The sequence below is a fragment of the Andrographis paniculata genome, unplaced genomic scaffold (genome assembly GCF_009805555.1).
Source record: "Andrographis paniculata isolate CXL003 unplaced genomic scaffold, ASM980555v1 Contig22END, whole genome shotgun sequence".
NCBI lineage: Eukaryota > Viridiplantae > Streptophyta > Magnoliopsida > Lamiales > Acanthaceae > Andrographis > Andrographis paniculata.
The window spans coordinates 4,336,901-4,356,478 of NW_026137513.1; the positions used below are offsets into that span (position 1 = coordinate 4,336,901).

Here is a 19,578-nt window from a genome sequence, read left to right on the forward strand (position 1 = left end):
CAAATTCACATTTTATTTTCTTTTTAAATATTTTTCATAGCATGGGAACAGAAGTGTGCACCAGACAAATCTTTCGGTGGAGTAGCCAGGCAAAAGTAAGTCAGACTAAGTCTTTAGAAATTTTGAATTTATGACTTTGTAATTATAGGGATTTATTTGCACACTAATTGGGCCAACATAGGATATATATTTTTTTGATAATGTGGAGTTTAAGGATTAGTGATTTGGGCTTGAAACAGCCGACAGCTACTTCAGCCCAAAGGCTCGTTAATGGACTATGAATTGGTTCACACGGTCAGTGTACTACATGTATGTATTTATTTATGTGTGTGCGTGTGTACATATTTGTAATGAAGTGGACGGAATATCCTTTGAAATGTCTCATACATTTTATTTACTTTACAATACTATTTTTTTGAATTTTGTCATTATTTAATTTTTTAGAAAATATTATATCAAATATATACTTTTTATTATAAAATATTAATTTAAATATTATTTTTATATTTTTAAAAATTCCCGGAACTTTAAAGGAGTCTAGTGTAATGTTCTTTTATATATATATATATATATATGGGAATCTGCAGTACTGAATAAATTCTGGTAGAATTTAATATTCTTAATTTAAATTCGATAAAATAAATTATACTAGACGAATCATATATATATCAGGTGAAATTAGAGGTATCCAAAATTTTAACTCATTATCTTTAATGACAAGTCTAGTGTAATGTTTGTTAGGCGTGTTGGTTGAGCTGAAAACTGAATTAGGGGAACATTTACTGAAGTTAAAGTCGTAACTACTACTACTCCACCTGATGACGACGATGATGATGAGATATTCAAGCTTACGTCTCATCACATCTTACAGTCTCCTCCACTGACAACTCAACCTTACCTGCTTCTATTCTACATATAAATTATTATTATTATTATTATTATTATTATTATTATAGGGTCAGAATTAATGAAGTCTCATCCCAATCTCATCCAAAAGACACGGTCGAATTCCCCAATCTGCCCCGACACGGCACTCTGTTAAATTAAATGACAAGCCTTGAAAAGGTCTATCTGACTTGTGGCAAACACAAACATCAAACGTAGGATGGAAGGAATTGAATGAAGAAACTTGATGGAAATTACCCAAACACACCAACTCATCTATTATCCTTAATTCCTATCCTCTCCCAAGAAGTTCCCCCTCCATTTTACTCCTAATAAGATTTCTTTATTTAACTAATTCCCAGTCGCAGGTCTAGCGATTTATACATATATCCATGCTACTGCGGCTTTCAAAATTTCACACTCTGAAAGGCCAATACTTTCTGAGCAACCACTATATAATAATGACACATTCTGTAACCCTAAATTTCGAAGAAAAACACATACAAAAGACTCGACCTTTGGCATTGGTATATAAGTTACACCCTGCCAATGTACAGAAACAACCCCCATAAACACTAACTAAAACACAAACAAACAAAAATTTTGCAACTTTAATTTCTCCGAATGGAATCGAAACTTGCAAACCTTATTTCATATTTGCTTGTTTTGATGTCCGAGTCTTTCAAGAGGGACATCGAAAGCTTCATTTCAAGCGTCCGATTCTCCCTTGAAACATTGGCCGGGCTCTGGACCCCAGCTCCCGGGACCTCGGATTCCCAGTCCCTTCTGTCCTGTAATGGCGAGACGTGCGGCGGCTCGGCGAGGCTGAGTGCTTCTGAAGTAGAGGTGGTAATGAATAGATTAGAGCTAACGGAGAGCGGCGGAGAAGCCGCCGGAATCGGACACGCCGACATGGCGGCGCTGTTCGAGGAGGAGGAGCCGAGTTTGGAGGAATTAAGGGAGGCTTTTAGGGTTTTCGATTTCAACGGAGATGGATTTATAGATGCAATGGAATTGCAGAGAGTCGTCTCTCGATTAGGGTTAAATACGGATTACGAATTGGGGGAATTTCAGAAGATGATCAGAGCCGTTGATTTTAACGGAGATGGCCGTGTCGATTTTCAGGATTTCCTCAGATTGATGGAGAAGTGTCTCTGCTGAACATGGCACAAACCCAATCCCCTGTTTATTATTATTATTATTATTTTTTTTTTTATTTTTTTTTTTCAGCTTTCGTGGATTACTAATTGAGAAGTTGGAGTGTAATAGCTAGCTAGCAATTATTGAACAATAATAATGGTATGGTGTTTTAATTCGACGTACTCACTCGTCCCAGTTCTCGTCCCGGCTCTCATGTCCGTTCGTCCTATTTATTTTGTTATTTTTTAAAATAATTATACATTTTAATTTTATTTTTAAAAATTTAATTTTTAATTTTTTTAATTTTTTTAATTTTAATTTATAATTATTTTATTATACAATAATTATTTTTACTAATATATTTTTAATTATTTACTAATTATATCTCTCTTAAATTCTTGTATTTAAGACCGTGGGGAGCTATAAAAACCAACTTAAAAATAAGCTTTTACATTCTTGAATAGTACAACAAACCCCAAGTCATTACCGTCAAGGAACACGTGGCGTGTCCCAATTAATGTAACGACATAACATTACATTACCAGCGGGTGGTGATTACAGCTCGTAATAAACCCACCTCAGCTAATTAATAAAAGGACCCTTTAAAATTAGCCCTTCCTACGCCAATAATTTAAGGTCACACTACTAATACTAATGACCATGTAATTAATTAATAATCATCGTAAATTCACTACCTAATCCCCTCCCCCCAAAAAAATAGAACACGTGCATATAATACATATATATATATGTGTTTGTATGTATCTAAATTCAGTGAAACTGTGCACCGGCGTAGGTTTGGCCGAAGGACCAATGGGAGGGCGCCACGTTGTAGGAGACGACTGTCCGTCCGTCACTGGCGGTGACTTTAAAAGAGAGGCTCTGACCGTTGAGGTAAGAGTTGCTCTGCCAATTCTGCCCCCAGTTTCTGGACATTGCCTGCCAGCCGGTCCGGGACCCCTTCACCGACACGGCGTGCACGTCGCCGGCGCCGGCGACGTTCGTCACAAGGACGAGGTTGAAATAAGAATGGCCGTTGATGGTAAACCTAATCCCCCCTTTTCTCCGGCAAGGCACTCTGCACCCACCAAAAAATACTTATAAAATGTTGAAAAACAGAAATTAAGAATCTTCTAGAAGGTTCTAGAACTTTACCTTCTGTAAGAAACGGGGACGATTCCGGCCTTGTACTGGGCAATGTGCTGGAAGACGGGCTGGGAGAGGTCAAAGTGTTGGAGGGGCGGGTTGCACCACCCGCCGGCGTTGTTGGGCAGGGCATTGTTCGGAGGGCAGAAGTTGGTGGCGGTGACCGTAATGGTTCCGGGCAGGCACCATTGCCGGGCACCGGCGCACCTGATTTCGTAGCATGACCCGCAGCTCAGCCCGCTGTTGAAAAGAGCTGTACTCAGCGCTGCTGTGTTTGTACCATACCCTTGACTGTACAAATTCCCATACCCACAAGCCCCTCCTGCAAATTGCAAAAATCATCATAAAGACTCGATTTTTATTTCTGTTAATTATATTTTTATATATATACCCATTGTTCCAGAAGCATCACTCCCTCCATAGAAGGTGGCATGTGCATTGCTCCACCCGCCGCCATAGCCACTGACCTCAGCCACCATTGCAAGAAAGCCCATTACAAGAATTCCAAGAAAAGCCATTCTTGTGTCTTGGGGAAATGTGGGAAGAGAGCAATGGTATAAATAGAGGGGTGAGAAATTAAGATGAGTGGGAATGGGGTGGGGTGGGATAGGGTACCCTTTTCTCTACAGTTACTAGAGTAGACCCTTTTCTCTACAGTTAGAATGAATTAACAGAAACTTTTCGAACATTAGTGAGGGGACCATAAACTGCTTGGGTCTGAAACTGCCAAACAGGTCTTTGCTGATGCCCAAAATGGTAAATTCAAGCAGCTTAAGAATAAGAAGAAGAATAGTACACTGCTGTTTCCTTCCACTGTCTTTTTCAATTATTAAATTGCACACAACTTTTTCTCTATGGTTAATTTCATATATATATATGTATAATTATTATTATATTATCAAAAATAAATTCATAGCATGTGCAGAGGCAGAGCAATGCCTATTTGCCACACACATCCTAAAATTTCTTGAATTTTATATCCCTTTCATTCATTTATGCAAGATTTGATTGCCAAGAAAGAATCCCATTTTGCTTTTGCCATCTCTTTTCATATATTTATTTATTTATTTATTTTCTTGCATACAAACATAAAAACTGTTGTCTCCCCTCTTAAAAACCCTCTTTTGTTATTTCCATTTCCACTTCAAAATGGTCATTTGAAATAAATGCATTTTTTTGACTGCATTTGGCATCCATAACATTATTAGGTAGCAGCTATTTTTGATTGTTTAAAATTAATTCCTAAATTAATGGTGTAGGAAAAAACAATTAATTTGATTTTGGTGCAGTAGGTGAATATATTTAATATTTAGAATTATTGGATGGAACAAATTATGGATGTCATTATATAAGCAATTTGAGTACACTGGTTGTCCTCTAATTGGGTGAATTAAATGAAAAATCTTTTAATGATAAAAAAGTGTGATCTCTGCACATGGGATCATAAAAATAAATTCAAGCATTTTAATGTCAGACTGTGACTTTTATTTTAGTTATTAATTGTTTTTATTTTTTTATTTAAATTTGCGATTGATCTTCTTTTCTTTTCTTTGTAATAAATCAATGCAGCATAAATTTGTGTGAAATTGAAAAGATTTTGACAATGCCGGTTTGGATTATTGGTTAATGTCACATTCTTATCGAGCAAAAATTTATTGATTATTTGATTTGATCTAAATAAGATTGACATATATATTCATGGAAATTGATTGAATATAATAATATATGTATTTAGACCACAAAAGATGAGGCAAATGTCAATTGAAATTGAAGACGATTACAATTTTAATCATTAATGCATCTTTTTTAAAAGAAATATTGAAAAAAGTTATAACAAGAAATAAAATTCATTTTTAAGAAACCCCATTGCATTAGTTTTTGTAATTATTTTTATTACGAGAAGTTTTAAAATGAAAAAAAATATATATATATATTAAAATAATAATCGAATATAATACATATAATTGTAATTTACATATTTTATGAAACCCTCCCATGGTGTTCGTACAGCAGATGCATCCACACCGTTGATGGAATGAACCCCACGCCTTTAACGGTGTAGATTGAATCGCTGCGAAGATCAGTTGCTCTGCAGGACATTTCTGTACGTAGGATCCAACATGATCCAACGGCGGAGATGAAGCAGCAGCAACAGCGGCACATGCGCCTGTTTGGCTGTTATTAACCAGACAAAAATTGATTGTGCTTTGTCAATTACCAGGAAAAATTGCGTGACTGCATTTTCACTTTTGTTGATATTTCACCGTTTGGGAAAATGCAATATAGAGCCAAAATTGAAGAGGGAAGCGAGGGAAATTACAGTTTTTTCGCTTTCTTGGCCAAACACGTCACATCGGCGCGTACCATTCAACCAGGTGGGCCCCGCCTGGATTCCCTGAAAAAGGATGAGAAGATCTCGTGGAGAACTTATACAATTGCATTGATATGTGTATATTTATACTTTGGTCCCTAACTTTTCAAATATTTTGAAAGTTTAATACATATATTTCTTTGGTCCCTAACTAGTACCCTTTTTTTTTATTTTTTTAAAATAGAAAATAATTAAGTATATTTAATTTTTAATTTATATTTTATCTAATCACATTATTTAAATAGATTTATATATTTTAAATTATATTACTTAATTCACAAATTATTATATTTTAATATTATTTATCTAAATTTGTTTCGAAAAATAATGTTATATCATATTTTGAACGGATCAAGTATTATATAGTGTATGAGATTAGGATTTTTGAAAAACTTTTTAATTTCAAATTTGAAAATTAATAAAATTTAATTTTTGTATAATATTTTGTAAAAAAAAAAATGTATTTTTAAAAAAATTGAATAATGTTAATTTCAAAAGTATTTGTGTAAATAAATAAACACATTATTTTACATAAAAAACTAATTCAAAATTTTTATGGATAGATTTGTCTTTTTATGTATGTACTATAAATATTGAATATTATTTCATAAATTATTATTTAAATATAACATATAATTAATATAATCATAAAGTTTGTGGAATAAGGATTTTCAAATAAGTATTCGTCCACTCACGGGTTCCCAGTGGCCCTCCGGTTTTATTTATTCATTTTATTTTTATTATTTATTTATTGTGTAATGTAGGGAGTAATAAAATAAAGCGGTCTGAATTCGGACATTGGAAAGCATTTATTGTCAATTTGAAATTTAAAAATCGTTTTTTTATTATTTTTCTTTCTTTAGGAAAATAAAACATTTTATTTGAAAAGGTGACAACTTGAAATACAGTTGAGAGTTGGATTTAATATGTGATATGACGTGGGCAATTGAGGAGCGTCGATCTTTGAAGGAACAGATCTTCTTAAATTAAACACTGCCAGAATCCTTCCTTTGACTCGCCTCAGAAGAGCAGAGCAGCACTGCCCATTATGACTCTATTCTGTAACTAAATGTCAGTCATCTAATTGAACTGTCTAATTATGTGCTCATTTGATCCGATATAAATTTTAAAAAAAATATATAAAAATAAAAATTTCTATTTTTTTATAAAAAATAATATTTTTTACTAAAAGATAAAACGGAAATAAATTTGAATAACAACAAAAAAATAAATAAATAAATTAGAATAACAGAAAATAATAATTATAATAGTAATAGTAATAGTAATAATTTTTTATTTTTTATTATTTATTTTGTCTTTTATAATAATAAAAAAAATAAAAATAAAAACATGGAGTAATGTATTTTACAATAAAAGAAAATGAAACTACGTTTTTATGATAATTCCAATTTTATTAAAAAAAAAAAGAACATGACGGAGAGTTATTTTTGTCCTATAATTTTTATTCCGTCCTTTTCACGTTTTTGTATTGTATATTGTAAATATGAATTTTTTAAAAATAATATAATAATATTTTATTTGTTCTAACTAAATATATTATTTTTATATATGCAATTCAAATAAATATATTTAGTAAAAATAATTATACATTTATATTAAAATATTATTAATTTATATAAATTATAAAATACTATTATATATACATAAAGTATAAATAATAAAAATATTAATATTATTTTATATATTTTTATTAATTAGTAAAGTACTATTATTTTTTAATTTATTATAAAATAAAAAAAATACTACATTAATGGTAAGAGTAAGTAACTACAAAAATATATTCGTGAAATAATTATTTACTCTGTTATCGAAACTTACGTTGAATTTTAATAAATTGCAGTTAATATATAGAATAATTTTATAACACTAAGATCATGAACAAATTATTTCTTGTGTGTTTGTTCAACATGTCGGTTAAATAAAAATAAACACTATTTATTTATACAATTTATAATAATTTTTATTTTTACAACAATTACATCAAAATACTATTTAAATAATAAACTCAAATCAATTTTAAACTACAGCTACAACTACATTCGTGTATTCACATTCTAACATCACGTGATGGTCAATACTTAATAATAAGATAATAAAAATATATATATATACATTTTCTATTCAAACATTATCCTAACAATTTAATTCAAAATATATGTTAAAAATATTGGGAACACACAAGGAAAGAAGAAAAAAAATAAAATAAAATAACAGGATACGAGAATTTAACAAGATAATTCACTAAAATATTTATTATAATTTTTGTACAGACAAAATTGCAAAATCCTCTTCACAACAACTTATCAATCTCAATTTCACCAAAGGGGTCAATTTATAAGAGCGAATGCCCCTATCTTTTTTATCTACTTCTTATGTGAGACATAAAAAGTTACACAAACAGAAAAAAAATAAAAAATACAAAATATAAATATAAATATAAATCGTCGTAGTCAGCTAATTTATTGTATTTGACCGCTCACCACAACACATAAAAACAGGATTATTAAAAATAAAATAAACTTGAGGCAACTTAATTAATTATCCAGAATTTGGTTGTCTTTACAGCGAAGAAGCAAAGAATAAAGCTGCCGTCATTAATTAATTAATTAATTAATTAATTACATTGATAACCGCTAATTAAGGATGATTACTTACTGATTTCATTACCTCACATTGATGGATTAATTGATTATTTGTCACTTAATTAGCTTCTACATTATTATTGGTGAATCATATCGCTAATTATGATGTTTTATTTATTTATTTATTTATTAGTCGCTATCACTAGTAAATCAATTTTAAATAGTTGATCGATTCATGTTTTATACTTCATCCATCTCACATAATTTATCTATTTTTTCTATTTTGTCTCATATAAATTATTATTATTATTATTTTTAAATATAAATATACATTTTAATCATATTTTAAAACTCAAAATGTATAAATTAAAGGTTATTAGATTCGATCGAAAATTTATCAAAACGCACAAAGATAACTGTTGGAATATGAAGTCTGATTATATCCTAAAATTTAAGGATATGATTTAGATATTATATTCTAGATTTTAGAGATATAATAAGCCTATATAAATATATATGTATTGCGTACTTTATAGTAAAATTTTTAGTTTGGCAGCACCCCAGACATAGATAATTGTGATCGAACTGGATTACCAAATTCTTGTGTTATTGTGTCTTTGTTTGCCTCATCTTGATTTACAGGAATTTTCGTAGCAATAACAATTACAAATTCTCACGTTATAAAAATAATATTAATGTGATAGACATAATATTTTATATAAAAATTATTTAATAAATAAAAGAATAAGCCAAATGACCATGAATTAGTACAATTCATTCCGTTTACAAATGAATTTCCATTTGCTTCGTTAAAATTAGTTGTTCGATGAATTTAGACAGAATATCCTAACATCAATCCCGCTCAGCTAAATGTCATCACATATATCGATCACTTTCTTCCATGCACATAAATTTTTACTGTACATTAATTGATTTTTCTCAAATTAAAGCAACTAAATCCTAGCTGTACTACATATAAATTCAATTTTATTGCAATTTTCACTGAATATGTCGAGACATAAGTCATTATTACAGATTATAACATCGGACTTTTATCAACATGTTCATATACTAAACGTAACCTTAATTTCGATGGGCGCAACAACTAATTATTATTATTATTATTATTTATTTTATTTTATTTTTTTATTGATAAAGGAAAAGTGGTCAACTAAAAGGGCAGCCAATTACCAAAAAAAAAAAAAAAAAAAAAAAGGCAAAATTGCCTATAACTTTTTTGTGGTTTCGAAACTTAAATTCTCTTTCTACTTTAAAAATTGCATGGTACCCCTTTATACTTTAAAAAATATTGCATGAAACCAATTTGTGGTTTTGAAACTCAGCATACATCCTTAAAAAATTGCATGACGCTCACTTATACTTTCAAAAAAATATTGCATAAAACCCATTCTGCCATGCAAAACATACAGATAGGAAATCATCTTTTATCACATGAGGAAAGTTTCATGGTAGTAGGGTTTCATGCAACGTTTTTTAAAGTATAAGTGGGTACCATGCAATTTTTAAAATAGATGAAAAATTTATGTTGAGTTTCGAAACCACAAAAGAAATATCGGTAATTTTGCCCAAAAAAAAAAAAAAAAAAAAAAAGTAAGTAGTGACCCAAAAAAACACATTCCAAAGGACAAAAATCAAGTGCAGAAATATTTCCTGGTCTGCCATATGTGTCTGAACAATCGTTTTCTGTTACAAAGCATAATAACTACCTAATTTCTTTATATATTTTTATTCTAAAAAATCAGATTATTATTTACACTAGAAAAAAGGATTAAAACAGGAGGACCAATTCGTAATCATTCGGCCAGAGACTGGTCACGTGGAGTGCACGTGACTGGGATTTGTTAACTCACGCTCGCATTATTATTCAGAAATGCCACATGAGGCGAGGCATGTGCCTTTTCAATCATGAGTTTTTGGTTAATTTGATTTATATGATTCTGTCAATCAAAATAATTCATATTTAATTATTCATTTAAATATATATAAATATTTATTTAAATTTAAGAATTGAAAAATATAATATATATTGCAATGATGGGTAACAACTGGCTGGCAGTATATATGCTCACTATCTATCTTACCCTATAAATTTAAAAAAGCGACACTACTTAGTGAAAAAGAGGATAAACATTGTCGAACCCTGCACATGCCCCTGATTGCCCTAAATCAGTGGGAATGTTTTGGAACATTATATATATATATATATATTATTGCAATGTATTAATTTATATTTTGAATTTGTGATGAACTTTGCTTTTCCTAGGTTAGGTGTCATTGTGTCGTTACTTTGAAGTGTGTTTGTTTGGCACATTTGAGTTTATATACACTATTCATTCCATTTTTTTCCTTAACAATATCAAATCAAAAATCTAACTTTTATTTTTTATATTATACTAAAAATCAATTTTATATTCAAAACATCATATAACTCTTATTTATTTATATCACATTCAAATTCAAAATTTTTACTATTAAAATCCCAACTCAAAATCCAAACACCCAAACAAACACACCCTACAATCTTATATCTACAAAAAAGAATATGATCACATGCTAAATGGAAAAAAAAAAAACAAATTAAATTTAAATTCCTATTTAAATCATTGAGAAAAATAAATCGAAGATAAAATATATTTGTTAGCCACGACTTTGCAAGGAAATATATTACTTGGCATTTCTGGTCCACACAAACAAATGTTATCTGATTTTTTTTTTTTTATTTGTTAAAAAAAGAACACTATGGATAATATTCTCTACTGTCACATTTTTCATTTTACCTCTTATGCGACTTTCTTTTTTTGAAAAAATAATACACATTTTAATCATATTTAAAATTTTTAAATTTAACATTTTAAAAATTTTAATTATACTAATAAGTTACTTTAACTATAATATATAATTATGATTATTTTTAATTATACATTATTAATTATTTCCTAATCATACCTCTTGTTTTCAGTAACCCGGGACAGGGAGCAGATAGTTATTAGGCAATACAAGTTTGGGCCTGATTTATTTGGACAACCTTTAAATCACCTTGTAAGCCCAATAAGCCCACGTTCTTGAATTACTTCTAAACTCGTCGTTTTCGTGTAAACTATTTGTGAGCTATACCATAAACATGGGGATTTACGAAGGCGGCGGAGGATATAACAACCTGATTGACATCAACGTCGGCAAATCCTGCGGCGGCAATGTTCGATGCAGTGTTTCTTGTCAGAGAGCACCCGTCAGCCACAGCTTGCTGCAATGGATCAAGAAATCCCTGTAAGAACCTCAGAAACGATCCATCTGTGTTGTCCAAATCCAAGAAATGGAGATTCAGTCAAAACAGGCTGTTGTCTGAAACGAGATAAAATGATCGATAAAAAAAACAAAGAAGCCATAACCTTGTCTGTTCATTAATTACCTCTTGCAGCAACATGCTCGATGAACACATAAACCCCTCCTGGCTTAAGCACCCTCCTGATCTCTGCACCACATCCATGGAGATTTGACAAAAGAATGTATGTATATTTTCTTGTAAGAATGTTTTCTGTAAATATGTTTAGAGCTATTTTTATGTATGCATACCTTGCAGTGTCTGATCGACATCGCTGACAGAACATAGAACGAGTGTCCCAACGACAGCATCAGCGGACGAGTCCTTTAATGGCAAAGCCTCTCCAACCTGCATGGTACTAATTATTTCAAAATCGATTTGATTTGATTTGATTGGATTCATTCATTGTTCAGACAGGCCTTACTCCTTGCAAGAATGTGAAATTCGACGCAGGGAGTCCGGCAGCCTCGGCTGCAGCCAGTGCATACTTCTCCATCTTTTTGTTTGGATCGATTCCGAAGACACGCACATTAGGATCATCGGCATAGTATTTGAGGTTAGGACCAGTTCCTACGCCGATTTCCACGACCTCCCCAACTTTCCCTCTCAAATTAGAAAGAATCTCCGACTTGTAACCTGCAACCTTATTATGAAATACAGACAACATCGATTCAGACATTCATTTTCTTAATAAGTATTTGATATGAAAAGATAGATCAGATCATAAACCTCTGCTTCATAAGGTTTCGTTAATTTGTCCATAGCAGATGCAAACAACTCCTCGTACCAATCTGGCTTTGGAGGACGAATCCTCTTCAATTCTGCCTGGAATTAATGCACGAATCATTTGTACAGAGAATTAATGAATGAAGGCAAAAGCCCCAATTCTTACCAGCAAATAAATAATTTGCCCTAATTAACATTATCCTCCACATTTTTTCATTACAGTGACTGTAATTGAAACATACCATAGGGTCGCCAGGAGTGTTCGAATCTCCATCAGACGCGAAAGCGGGGAAAACGGGCAGTAAAGTGGTGGTCAGCGCAGTTCCGAGGAACTGCCTTCGTCGGCAACACGGGCAGTATCCTCGTTTGACGATTTCTGTCGATTCTTTTGGGGCGTTCGACGATTTTAAGGTCAAGCTTACACCTACACCCTTTGTAGTCGAAGTAGTCTGTCCCATCATGTGGTTGCCGGAAAACCACGACGGCTGATTCGTTGAACCCACCAGCAGTGTTCGTGAGGTCTCCGGTCTTCTTCTCTGAGGATTGTTTTGACTTATTTGCCATTTTTTTTTTGTAATTCACTTCATTTATTATTTTGACACATCAAATCAAACGTAAATAAAGTATTTATTTTATCATTCATTCAAAATATTTATTTTTTTATATTTAATAATAATAATTTTATATTAATAATAATTTTTTTTAATCTAAATTATAAATATCATTAATTTATAAAAAAAATTTAAAAGACAAAATTATTAATTATATATATATATTTTTATTAATTAATAAAATATTATTATTTTTTAATCGATTGCAAAATTCTAAAGAGCTTTTTGAAGTGAAACATAAGGACTGACTATCTGATAACTCTTTTTTTGATGTATATAGTCAATTACATGGAATTTTTATTCAGAGATTGAGATGTAATGAATTAATTAGAGCGATCAGATAGAGTAAAAATTTGTGATTGTAAACCCTGAATTGTTATCATAATTGTTTATATTTTTTGAGTGGTGAGTTTCAGGTCGAACACATGGATTTTAAGTCACGAATTTAAGTTAAGTATTGATCTCGTAAAAGAGGTGGAAATGCAGAAAAAGGACCCGTTTCGAAGCGGGTCTAAATCTTAATCTAAAGAAATGTGGGAAGGAAAGCGGTAGAAAGTAAAAGGTGGTGAGCGGGGCGGCAGTGAGCGGGGAAGGTGCTAGCGATGGATGAGCGAGAGGGACATGAGCGAATGACACAACATATATGTATATAGATTGCGCGGTGGAGATTGAAGAAGATGTGTTGTGTCTGAATTGCGTTACTCAATGACTAGGCTTTCCTGGATGAAGTGAGTGAGCGGTGCTGGTGTTTAAGCGAATATATATGTATAATACAGAAGCGGGAGAAGAAGATAATGTAAATATATAAACCAGATTATAAGGAATTTTTATCGTTGGTACTTGACCTGAAGGGATTTACAACAAGACTTCAATGACGTTCAGAATCAGAACATTATAAGAAAAAAACCCTACTATTATTAGAAGTTTCTGCGACCCAATAAACCACCGTCTATGTTCAATTAATTATCCTGAATTCTGCCTCATTAGTAACTTTATCATTTTGTTATCTCTTTTTAATTAAAATTGAATTCAAACAAGAAGTTAAGCAGGTCGACAAGACTCCCGCGTACTCAACTATATTGAACTACCCTGAATCTGTTTGTGACAAAAGACAAGGCTTGGATAATCAATCTTTTTGTGTTCTTTACCGGCGAAGTAAAAATTCTTTACAATTAGGATTTATATAAATGTGAAAAGTGTGGAGGAAGTGATAATGAAGAGCAAATGATATTTTATTATTTGCTACCAAAGTTGAAATTTCTAATTCTACAAAGATTGTAATTAAAGTAATAAACTAAACTAAGTAAGCAGTAAAGTGGTAGCCAAGGGAGAAGAGAAATCTCAACTCCCCTGGCCATTATGTAGAAAACTCCCTTCCAGGGGTTGGAGCTCTCGGGAAATAGAAAGACAGCTAGAGTGCGCGAAAAATAAGTGCTAGTATACTCCTCTTGCAGTAGCGGTTTCAACCGTTAGGTAGTTAGACAATTGGTGACGGTTATTCTGTTTAAGCAGTTGTTGGTCATAATTCCCAGGGTGCTCGCTTCGCTTGCTTGGGCTCGTAAGAGTGCAGATCTTCCTCGCTTACTAGATGACTAGAGGGCATCAACGCAGTTAAGCGGGCTTACTTGTGCTGGCTGGTAGTGGAATGGTTGTACCGCTGCACTTTGGACACTTAGGCAATATTTGAGTTAAGTTGCCGTTGTTTCGCTGCGGTGGGTGTCTGGTCGCTGGAGTGTCTCTTGCGAGCGCTGGAAACTACCACTTGCCTCTCCTGCCTTAGCTTTTCTGAGTGATGGAGTCATCGCTTGTGAGTGGAAATGACTGTCGCTTATTTCATCTGCCTTAGCTTTTTCGGATTCAAAACACCCCTAAAAAGGGCAAAAATTGTTAATAATATCAACAACCCAACTCTGGACATGCCAAACGATATAGATCAATAAAGTATACCATAAATCAATTATTGTGATAATTTTTATACAGGAAAAAATTCAAATAATACGTAACTTTGTCAAGCGAGGAATATGCTCATATTTGAGTATTACTATCCATTATAAATGAGTTTAGAGCATTACTATCCATTATAAATGAGTTTAGAGCTGATTCATATTGATCCTATTGAATCAGTACCAATATATATATATTATAAAAGAATATCATATATTTTTAACACATATTACACTTTATATTATATAAAATATAATATGTTATTTGATATACATAAAATATTTTATTTGTTTTTGTGAAATGAGGTGAGAGCTGATTCATATTGATCCTATGGAATCAATATCAATAACTATATATGTTATAAAAGAATATCATATATTTTTAGCACATATTATATTATATAAAATATAATATGGTATTTGATATACATAAATATTTTATTTGTTTGTATCATATATTCTAATTTAATTTATAAATTTTGATCCGTATTTAAAAATCACATTGAATCGGTGTCCTTATTAATATACGTGTCAAATCTATATTTTATTTTAAATTCCAACCAAATATTTTATTTTAAATCACATCCAAACAAACTTAATTATACAGAAAAAAATATTCGCCCACACAAACCAACATATTTATATATAATCATACTAACTGTTATATATTCTAATATTTATACTTCCTCCATTATATATGTTTGTCTCACTGCAAAATGTTCAATTTTTTATTTTAGTAAATACTAAAATATTTTTAAGCTTTTATTTAAATTATAATAATTACTCTATACATAAGACCAAAAGAGTAAGAGAGCATTTTATGTATGGGAGTTGGACCTCTCATCATGAGTTTACAAGGTTTAAACCTTCCACACCTAAGGTCACCCTGTCACATCTGGTTCGACTAGGGTGATTTGTCTTGTTTGATCTAGTTTGCAAAGTATTAGATTCGACCGAAAATTTATCAAGTGTGCACTTTCGGACAGCGGCTGCGACTACTACGTCATAGAAAACAAATAAAAGGCAAGAGATAAAAAAAAAAAAAAAATGAATCAAACAATGTATGATGTTATTTAGGGTCTATTTCTCCAGCCCAGTCTGTATTTTTTTTTTTTTTTTAAATTATAAATATAAAAAAGTTTTTTATAATAATTATAATTTAATAAAATATATACAATATATATATAATTTGTAGAGAATAAAATTTTTTATAAAACAAATAAATAAAATTTTTAAAAATTTATAATTAAATTATATAAATTACTATACATTTATATTATTATATTCATACCCATCAAATTAATACACATAAAAACTCTTCAAACTCCAACCAAACCTAAAAGAAACATCAAAATTCAAATTCATCTCAAAATTCAAATAAAAACCAAACGCAAACTCAAATCTCCTCGAAACCTTCAAAAGAAACACACCCATAGTTAATTAAATTGTTTATATTTATTAAATATATTTTAATTTAATAAATTTTATTACAAATAAAAATAAAAAGTGTTAATTGTTTATGAAATTTATTTTTATATTATTCATATAATTTATCACAGCATTTAAAAAAAAAAAAAAAAAAAAAAAAAAAAAAAAAACCACATCTATCTAATAACACTGACAATCACACCAAAGGTTTTGTTTTGCAAACTCTACATTAACCAATCATGCCTAGATATTTCTCCCCCAAATATTAGTAATATGCCCTCCAACACAATTTCATCGGAAGCGGTTATCACACTCACACCACCAACCTTTGCGCCTCCGAAGCCTCCTTCCTTTTCTCGCCGCCGCCGCCGCCGCCGTTCAATCTCTCTTACCTGTCTGTACATTTCTTTTCTTATTCCTTTTACGTTTGCTCTGTATAAGCAATTACAGTTCTTTATTTTCTCACCGATTAACTCCAATTTGAAAGAGATACTCGTGACCATTAAAAAAAACAAAAACTGAAGCTTTCTCTACTTTCTTCAATCAATCCTTCGGATGTCTTTGTTGAAATTAGCGTTTGTGCTTCGATGCACTCAGGTATTAGGGATACGAGCAATTCCAGCGCTGGAAACTGCGTGACTTTTGTATTTATTTAAAAAACAATCTCTTGAGGGTTATTTTTCCTTTTTGTTTACTGCGGATTGTTTCTGTGTATCTGTAATTTGCATTTCGATATTCAATTGAATTGTTGATTTTGTTTATCATCAATAGATTGTGTCTGTTGCTTGCAATTAGGTGAATAGAACCCTAATTAAAGTATGGGCCAGCGGAGTGATTATGGAAAAGTGTTATCTGAGTATTCTGGAACTGAGGGAGGGAAAAGAAGAAATGTAAGTGATGAGAATTTAATAGGACCTGAGTATACAGTGTATCGTTATCTCTGCCCTTTGAGGAAGATTGGGAGCATAATCGGTATTGGGGGTGATATTGCGAAGCAACTGAGGGCTCAAACGCAAGCAAAGATTAGGATTAGTGAAACAATTCCGGGGTGTGACGAGCGAGTAATTACAATTTACAGTGTGGGGGACGAAACAAATGAGTATGGAAATGAACACATTTCGGCTGCTCAGGATGCTCTGTTTAGAGTTCATGATCGTGTCGTGGCTGAGGAATCGCCAGTGAATGGTTCTCTTGATGACCCTCTGCAAGTCAATGTAAGGTTGCTTGTGCCATCAGATCAAATAGGTTGTGTCATTGGTAAAGGCGGGCAGATAATTCAGAGCTTAAGGAACGAAACTCTTGCACAGATCAGAATTTTGGGCAGCGAGCATTTGCCGCCTTGTGCTTTAAGTTCTGATGAACTCATTCAGGTACTTAGGGGATAAATTTCAGTTTGTTTCTAATTTCGTTTTGGGTCAATCTGCTCTTAATGGTGCTACATTAGGTAATGTTAAATCTAGATCATACTTCTTTGGAATGTGGAAGTATTTTAAGTACATATATTATTGTAGATTAGCTATCGATTTCAGGGTTTGGAATGCTTAAATATTCAGGTACTTAGGGGATAAATTTCACTTTGTTTTTTGGTACTTTCTATGTTATCTAATACTGTTTTTGATCAATCTGCTCTTAATTGTGTGCTACATTCGGTAATGTTAAATCTAGATCATACTTTTCTTGCAATGTGCAAGTTCGGGGCTTGAATAATTTGATTGCTGCTTTTGTTTTTATGCTTAAATATCAGATCAACGGAGAAGCTAACGTCGTTAAGAACGCCCTTTACCACGTGGCGCTTCGCCTTCATGAAAATCCGTCACGATCACAGCAGAATTTATTGACGTCGCCCAGCATTTATAGATCTGGAATCGGTTACAACAGCCCACATGTCGGGGGTCCACCCATGGGCGTGACTTCCCTAACGGTTCCCTACGGGAATCACAGAAGTACTGGTATCGCAAAGGAATTTGCAATTCGTATCGTTTGTCCCGTCGAAAATCTTGGGGCCGTGATCGGCAAAGGCGGTGCTATTATCAAACAAACGCGACAGGAATCGGGTGCGTTCATTGTTGTCGATAGTTCTGGGGCGGATGAAGATGATTGCATTATATCCATCTCTTCTCGAGAGGTGAACTTTACCGTAAATATTCGTTTCCAAATGTTAATATTGATCGAAGAGTTGGCTATCAGTGTGGTTAAGTGAAATTTGGTTTTTAGGTACTTGAAGCGCCTTCTCGGACTATCGATGCGGCGGTGCGGTTGCAGCCTCGGTGCAGCGAGAAAATACTACGCGAGTCGGGTGATCCTGTCATCACTACCCGTCTGCTAATCCCGAGCTCAAGAATTGGATGCGTCATCGGTAAGGGTGGTGCTATAATTAAGGAGATAAGAAGTACTTCTCGAGCAAGTATTCGCATTTTTACCGATGAAAATGTTCCGAAAGTTGCGCTGGAAGACGACGGGATGGTCCAGGTGATATTTTATTTTATGCATTATGGTTTTTTTATGAATATCTGATGATAACACTCTGCCTAAGTAATTCGTATAATGCTGACCAGATAATTGCCGACGCAAATGCTGCGAAGAATGCGTTATTACAAGTCCTGCAGCGCTTGAGAGCTAATGTATTCGAGACCGATGGAAATCTACCAGCGTTTTCACCGCCCGTCCCACCCCTGGCTGACGAGGCATTCAACGGTCCGAAATACGCAAATTGCGGCGATTCTCGAGCACGTAATCAAGGATACTCGGCGTATGCTGGTAGCTACGGCGCTAAACCCTCGCCTCCACCTAACAGTTATGGGGCTTATGACAATTCACAGGTAAATACGATTGAAATTTGTTCGAACAAATACTTAGTCTGATAACATCAAATTCGGCATTAGTTTCACCACTGCACATCCTTTTCTACGTCTGATTTGAATTCGATTATTCAGATTGTCGGCGGAAGTGGCTACGGCGACTACGCAGGTTATCCGTCTGGTCACTCTCCCGGTGCCAGGTATCGAGCGTTTACTGCTTTTATAATAGAGTGAAAACGTACTATATATTCTCATGCTTTCTTTTCGTTACCTCTTCGAAAACAGCTACGGCGCCTGATACTGAAAGCGCGAAGCATAATCGATAAACAGACAAGCGATCGAGACGCGGCTATTCCCTAATTTGCCCCTGAAAGCTCTGTTTTTTTTTACATCTTTCCTTGCCAATGTTTTGAATCAGAAAAATTTAACTCAACCTGTGTGTCTTGATGGATCCGGATTTTGTTTTAGACCTTTTTCTACCTCAACATTGGCTGAAACTATAAGCTTCTTGATCTGGTCTTGATCTGTATTGTTTTCGTGTGCACATTAGTATTATTATTATTATTATTACCAATTTGATGTAA

General features: G+C 32.6%; 4 protein-coding genes across 5 annotated transcripts; 2 read left to right on the top strand and 2 right to left on the bottom strand.

The window, feature by feature from the left end:
- Positions 1-1,509: 1,509 nt before the first annotated feature.
- On the top strand, positions 1,510-2,046 carry LOC127245370 (probable calcium-binding protein CML46). The gene has a single exon (XM_051266202.1). The coding sequence runs from the start codon at positions 1,510-1,512 to the stop codon at positions 2,044-2,046; it is 537 nt and encodes a 178-aa protein (XP_051122159.1).
- Positions 2,047-2,450: 404 nt separating this feature from the next.
- LOC127245556 (expansin-A10) lies at positions 2,451-3,722 on the bottom strand. Its single transcript, XM_051266528.1, has 3 exons — positions 3,563-3,722; positions 3,181-3,493; positions 2,451-3,103 (listed from the first exon to the last, which is right to left on the bottom strand). Exons 1-3 carry the CDS (start codon positions 3,687-3,689, stop codon positions 2,797-2,799), a joined length of 747 nt encoding a protein of 248 aa, XP_051122485.1. The 5' UTR covers positions 3,690-3,722; the 3' UTR covers positions 2,451-2,796.
- Positions 3,723-11,055: 7,333 nt separating this feature from the next.
- Positions 11,056-12,781, bottom strand: LOC127245390 (uncharacterized). Its single transcript, XM_051266225.1, has 6 exons — positions 12,457-12,781; positions 12,218-12,313; positions 11,913-12,131; positions 11,740-11,836; positions 11,576-11,638; positions 11,056-11,457 (listed from the first exon to the last, which is right to left on the bottom strand). Exons 1-6 carry the CDS (start codon positions 12,673-12,675, stop codon positions 11,264-11,266), a joined length of 888 nt encoding a protein of 295 aa, XP_051122182.1. The 5' UTR covers positions 12,676-12,781; the 3' UTR covers positions 11,056-11,263.
- A 3,649-nt stretch (positions 12,782-16,430) lies between these two features.
- On the top strand, positions 16,431-19,519 carry LOC127245389 (KH domain-containing protein At4g18375-like). Of its 2 annotated transcripts, none has more exons than XM_051266223.1 (7): positions 16,431-16,590; positions 16,992-17,566; positions 17,941-18,321; positions 18,411-18,665; positions 18,752-19,015; positions 19,130-19,194; positions 19,280-19,519. In XM_051266223.1, the coding sequence occupies exons 2-7, from the start codon at positions 17,015-17,017 to the stop codon at positions 19,290-19,292; spliced, it is 1,530 nt and encodes a 509-aa protein (XP_051122180.1). In that variant the 5' UTR covers positions 16,431-16,590; positions 16,992-17,014; the 3' UTR covers positions 19,293-19,519. The 2 variants fall into 2 exon arrangements, with proteins under 2 accessions (XP_051122180.1, XP_051122181.1); XM_051266224.1 differs by having other exon boundaries at positions 16,432-16,590; positions 16,968-17,566.
- Positions 19,520-19,578: the final 59 nt, after the last annotated feature.

What these genes read in the sequence shown, in the direction of transcription:
- LOC127245390 (XM_051266225.1), bottom strand. Translation starts at nt 12,675, where the DNA reads ATGATGGGACAGACTACTTCGACTACAAAGGGTGTAGGTGTAAGCTTG. An exon ending in CGAAACCTTATGAAGCAGAG is followed by an intron (nt 12,132 to 12,217) that starts GTTTATGATCTG and finishes TTTCATAATAAG; the next exon opens with GTTGCAGGTTACAAGTCGGA. An exon ending in CGAGCATGTTGCTGCAAGAG is followed by an intron (nt 11,458 to 11,575) that starts GTAATTAATGAA and finishes TGGACAACACAG; the next exon opens with ATGGATCGTTTCTGAGGTTC.
- LOC127245556 (XM_051266528.1), bottom strand. Translation starts at nt 3,689, where the DNA reads ATGGCTTTTCTTGGAATTCTTGTAATGGGCTTTCTTGCAATGGTGGCT. An exon ending in TGATGCTTCTGGAACAATGG is followed by an intron (nt 3,494 to 3,562) that starts GTATATATATAA and finishes TGCAATTTGCAG; the next exon opens with GAGGGGCTTGTGGGTATGGG. An exon ending in GTCCCCGTTTCTTACAGAAG is followed by an intron (nt 3,104 to 3,180) that starts GTAAAGTTCTAG and finishes TGGTGGGTGCAG; the next exon opens with AGTGCCTTGCCGGAGAAAAG.
- LOC127245389 (XM_051266223.1), top strand. Translation starts at nt 17,015, where the DNA reads ATGGGCCAGCGGAGTGATTATGGAAAAGTGTTATCTGAGTATTCTGGA. An exon ending in GTTCTGATGAACTCATTCAG is followed by an intron (nt 17,567 to 17,940) that starts GTACTTAGGGGA and finishes CTTAAATATCAG; the next exon opens with ATCAACGGAGAAGCTAACGT. An exon ending in TATCCATCTCTTCTCGAGAG is followed by an intron (nt 18,322 to 18,410) that starts GTGAACTTTACC and finishes TTTGGTTTTTAG; the next exon opens with GTACTTGAAGCGCCTTCTCG.
- LOC127245370 (XM_051266202.1), top strand. Translation starts at nt 1,510, where the DNA reads ATGGAATCGAAACTTGCAAACCTTATTTCATATTTGCTTGTTTTGATG.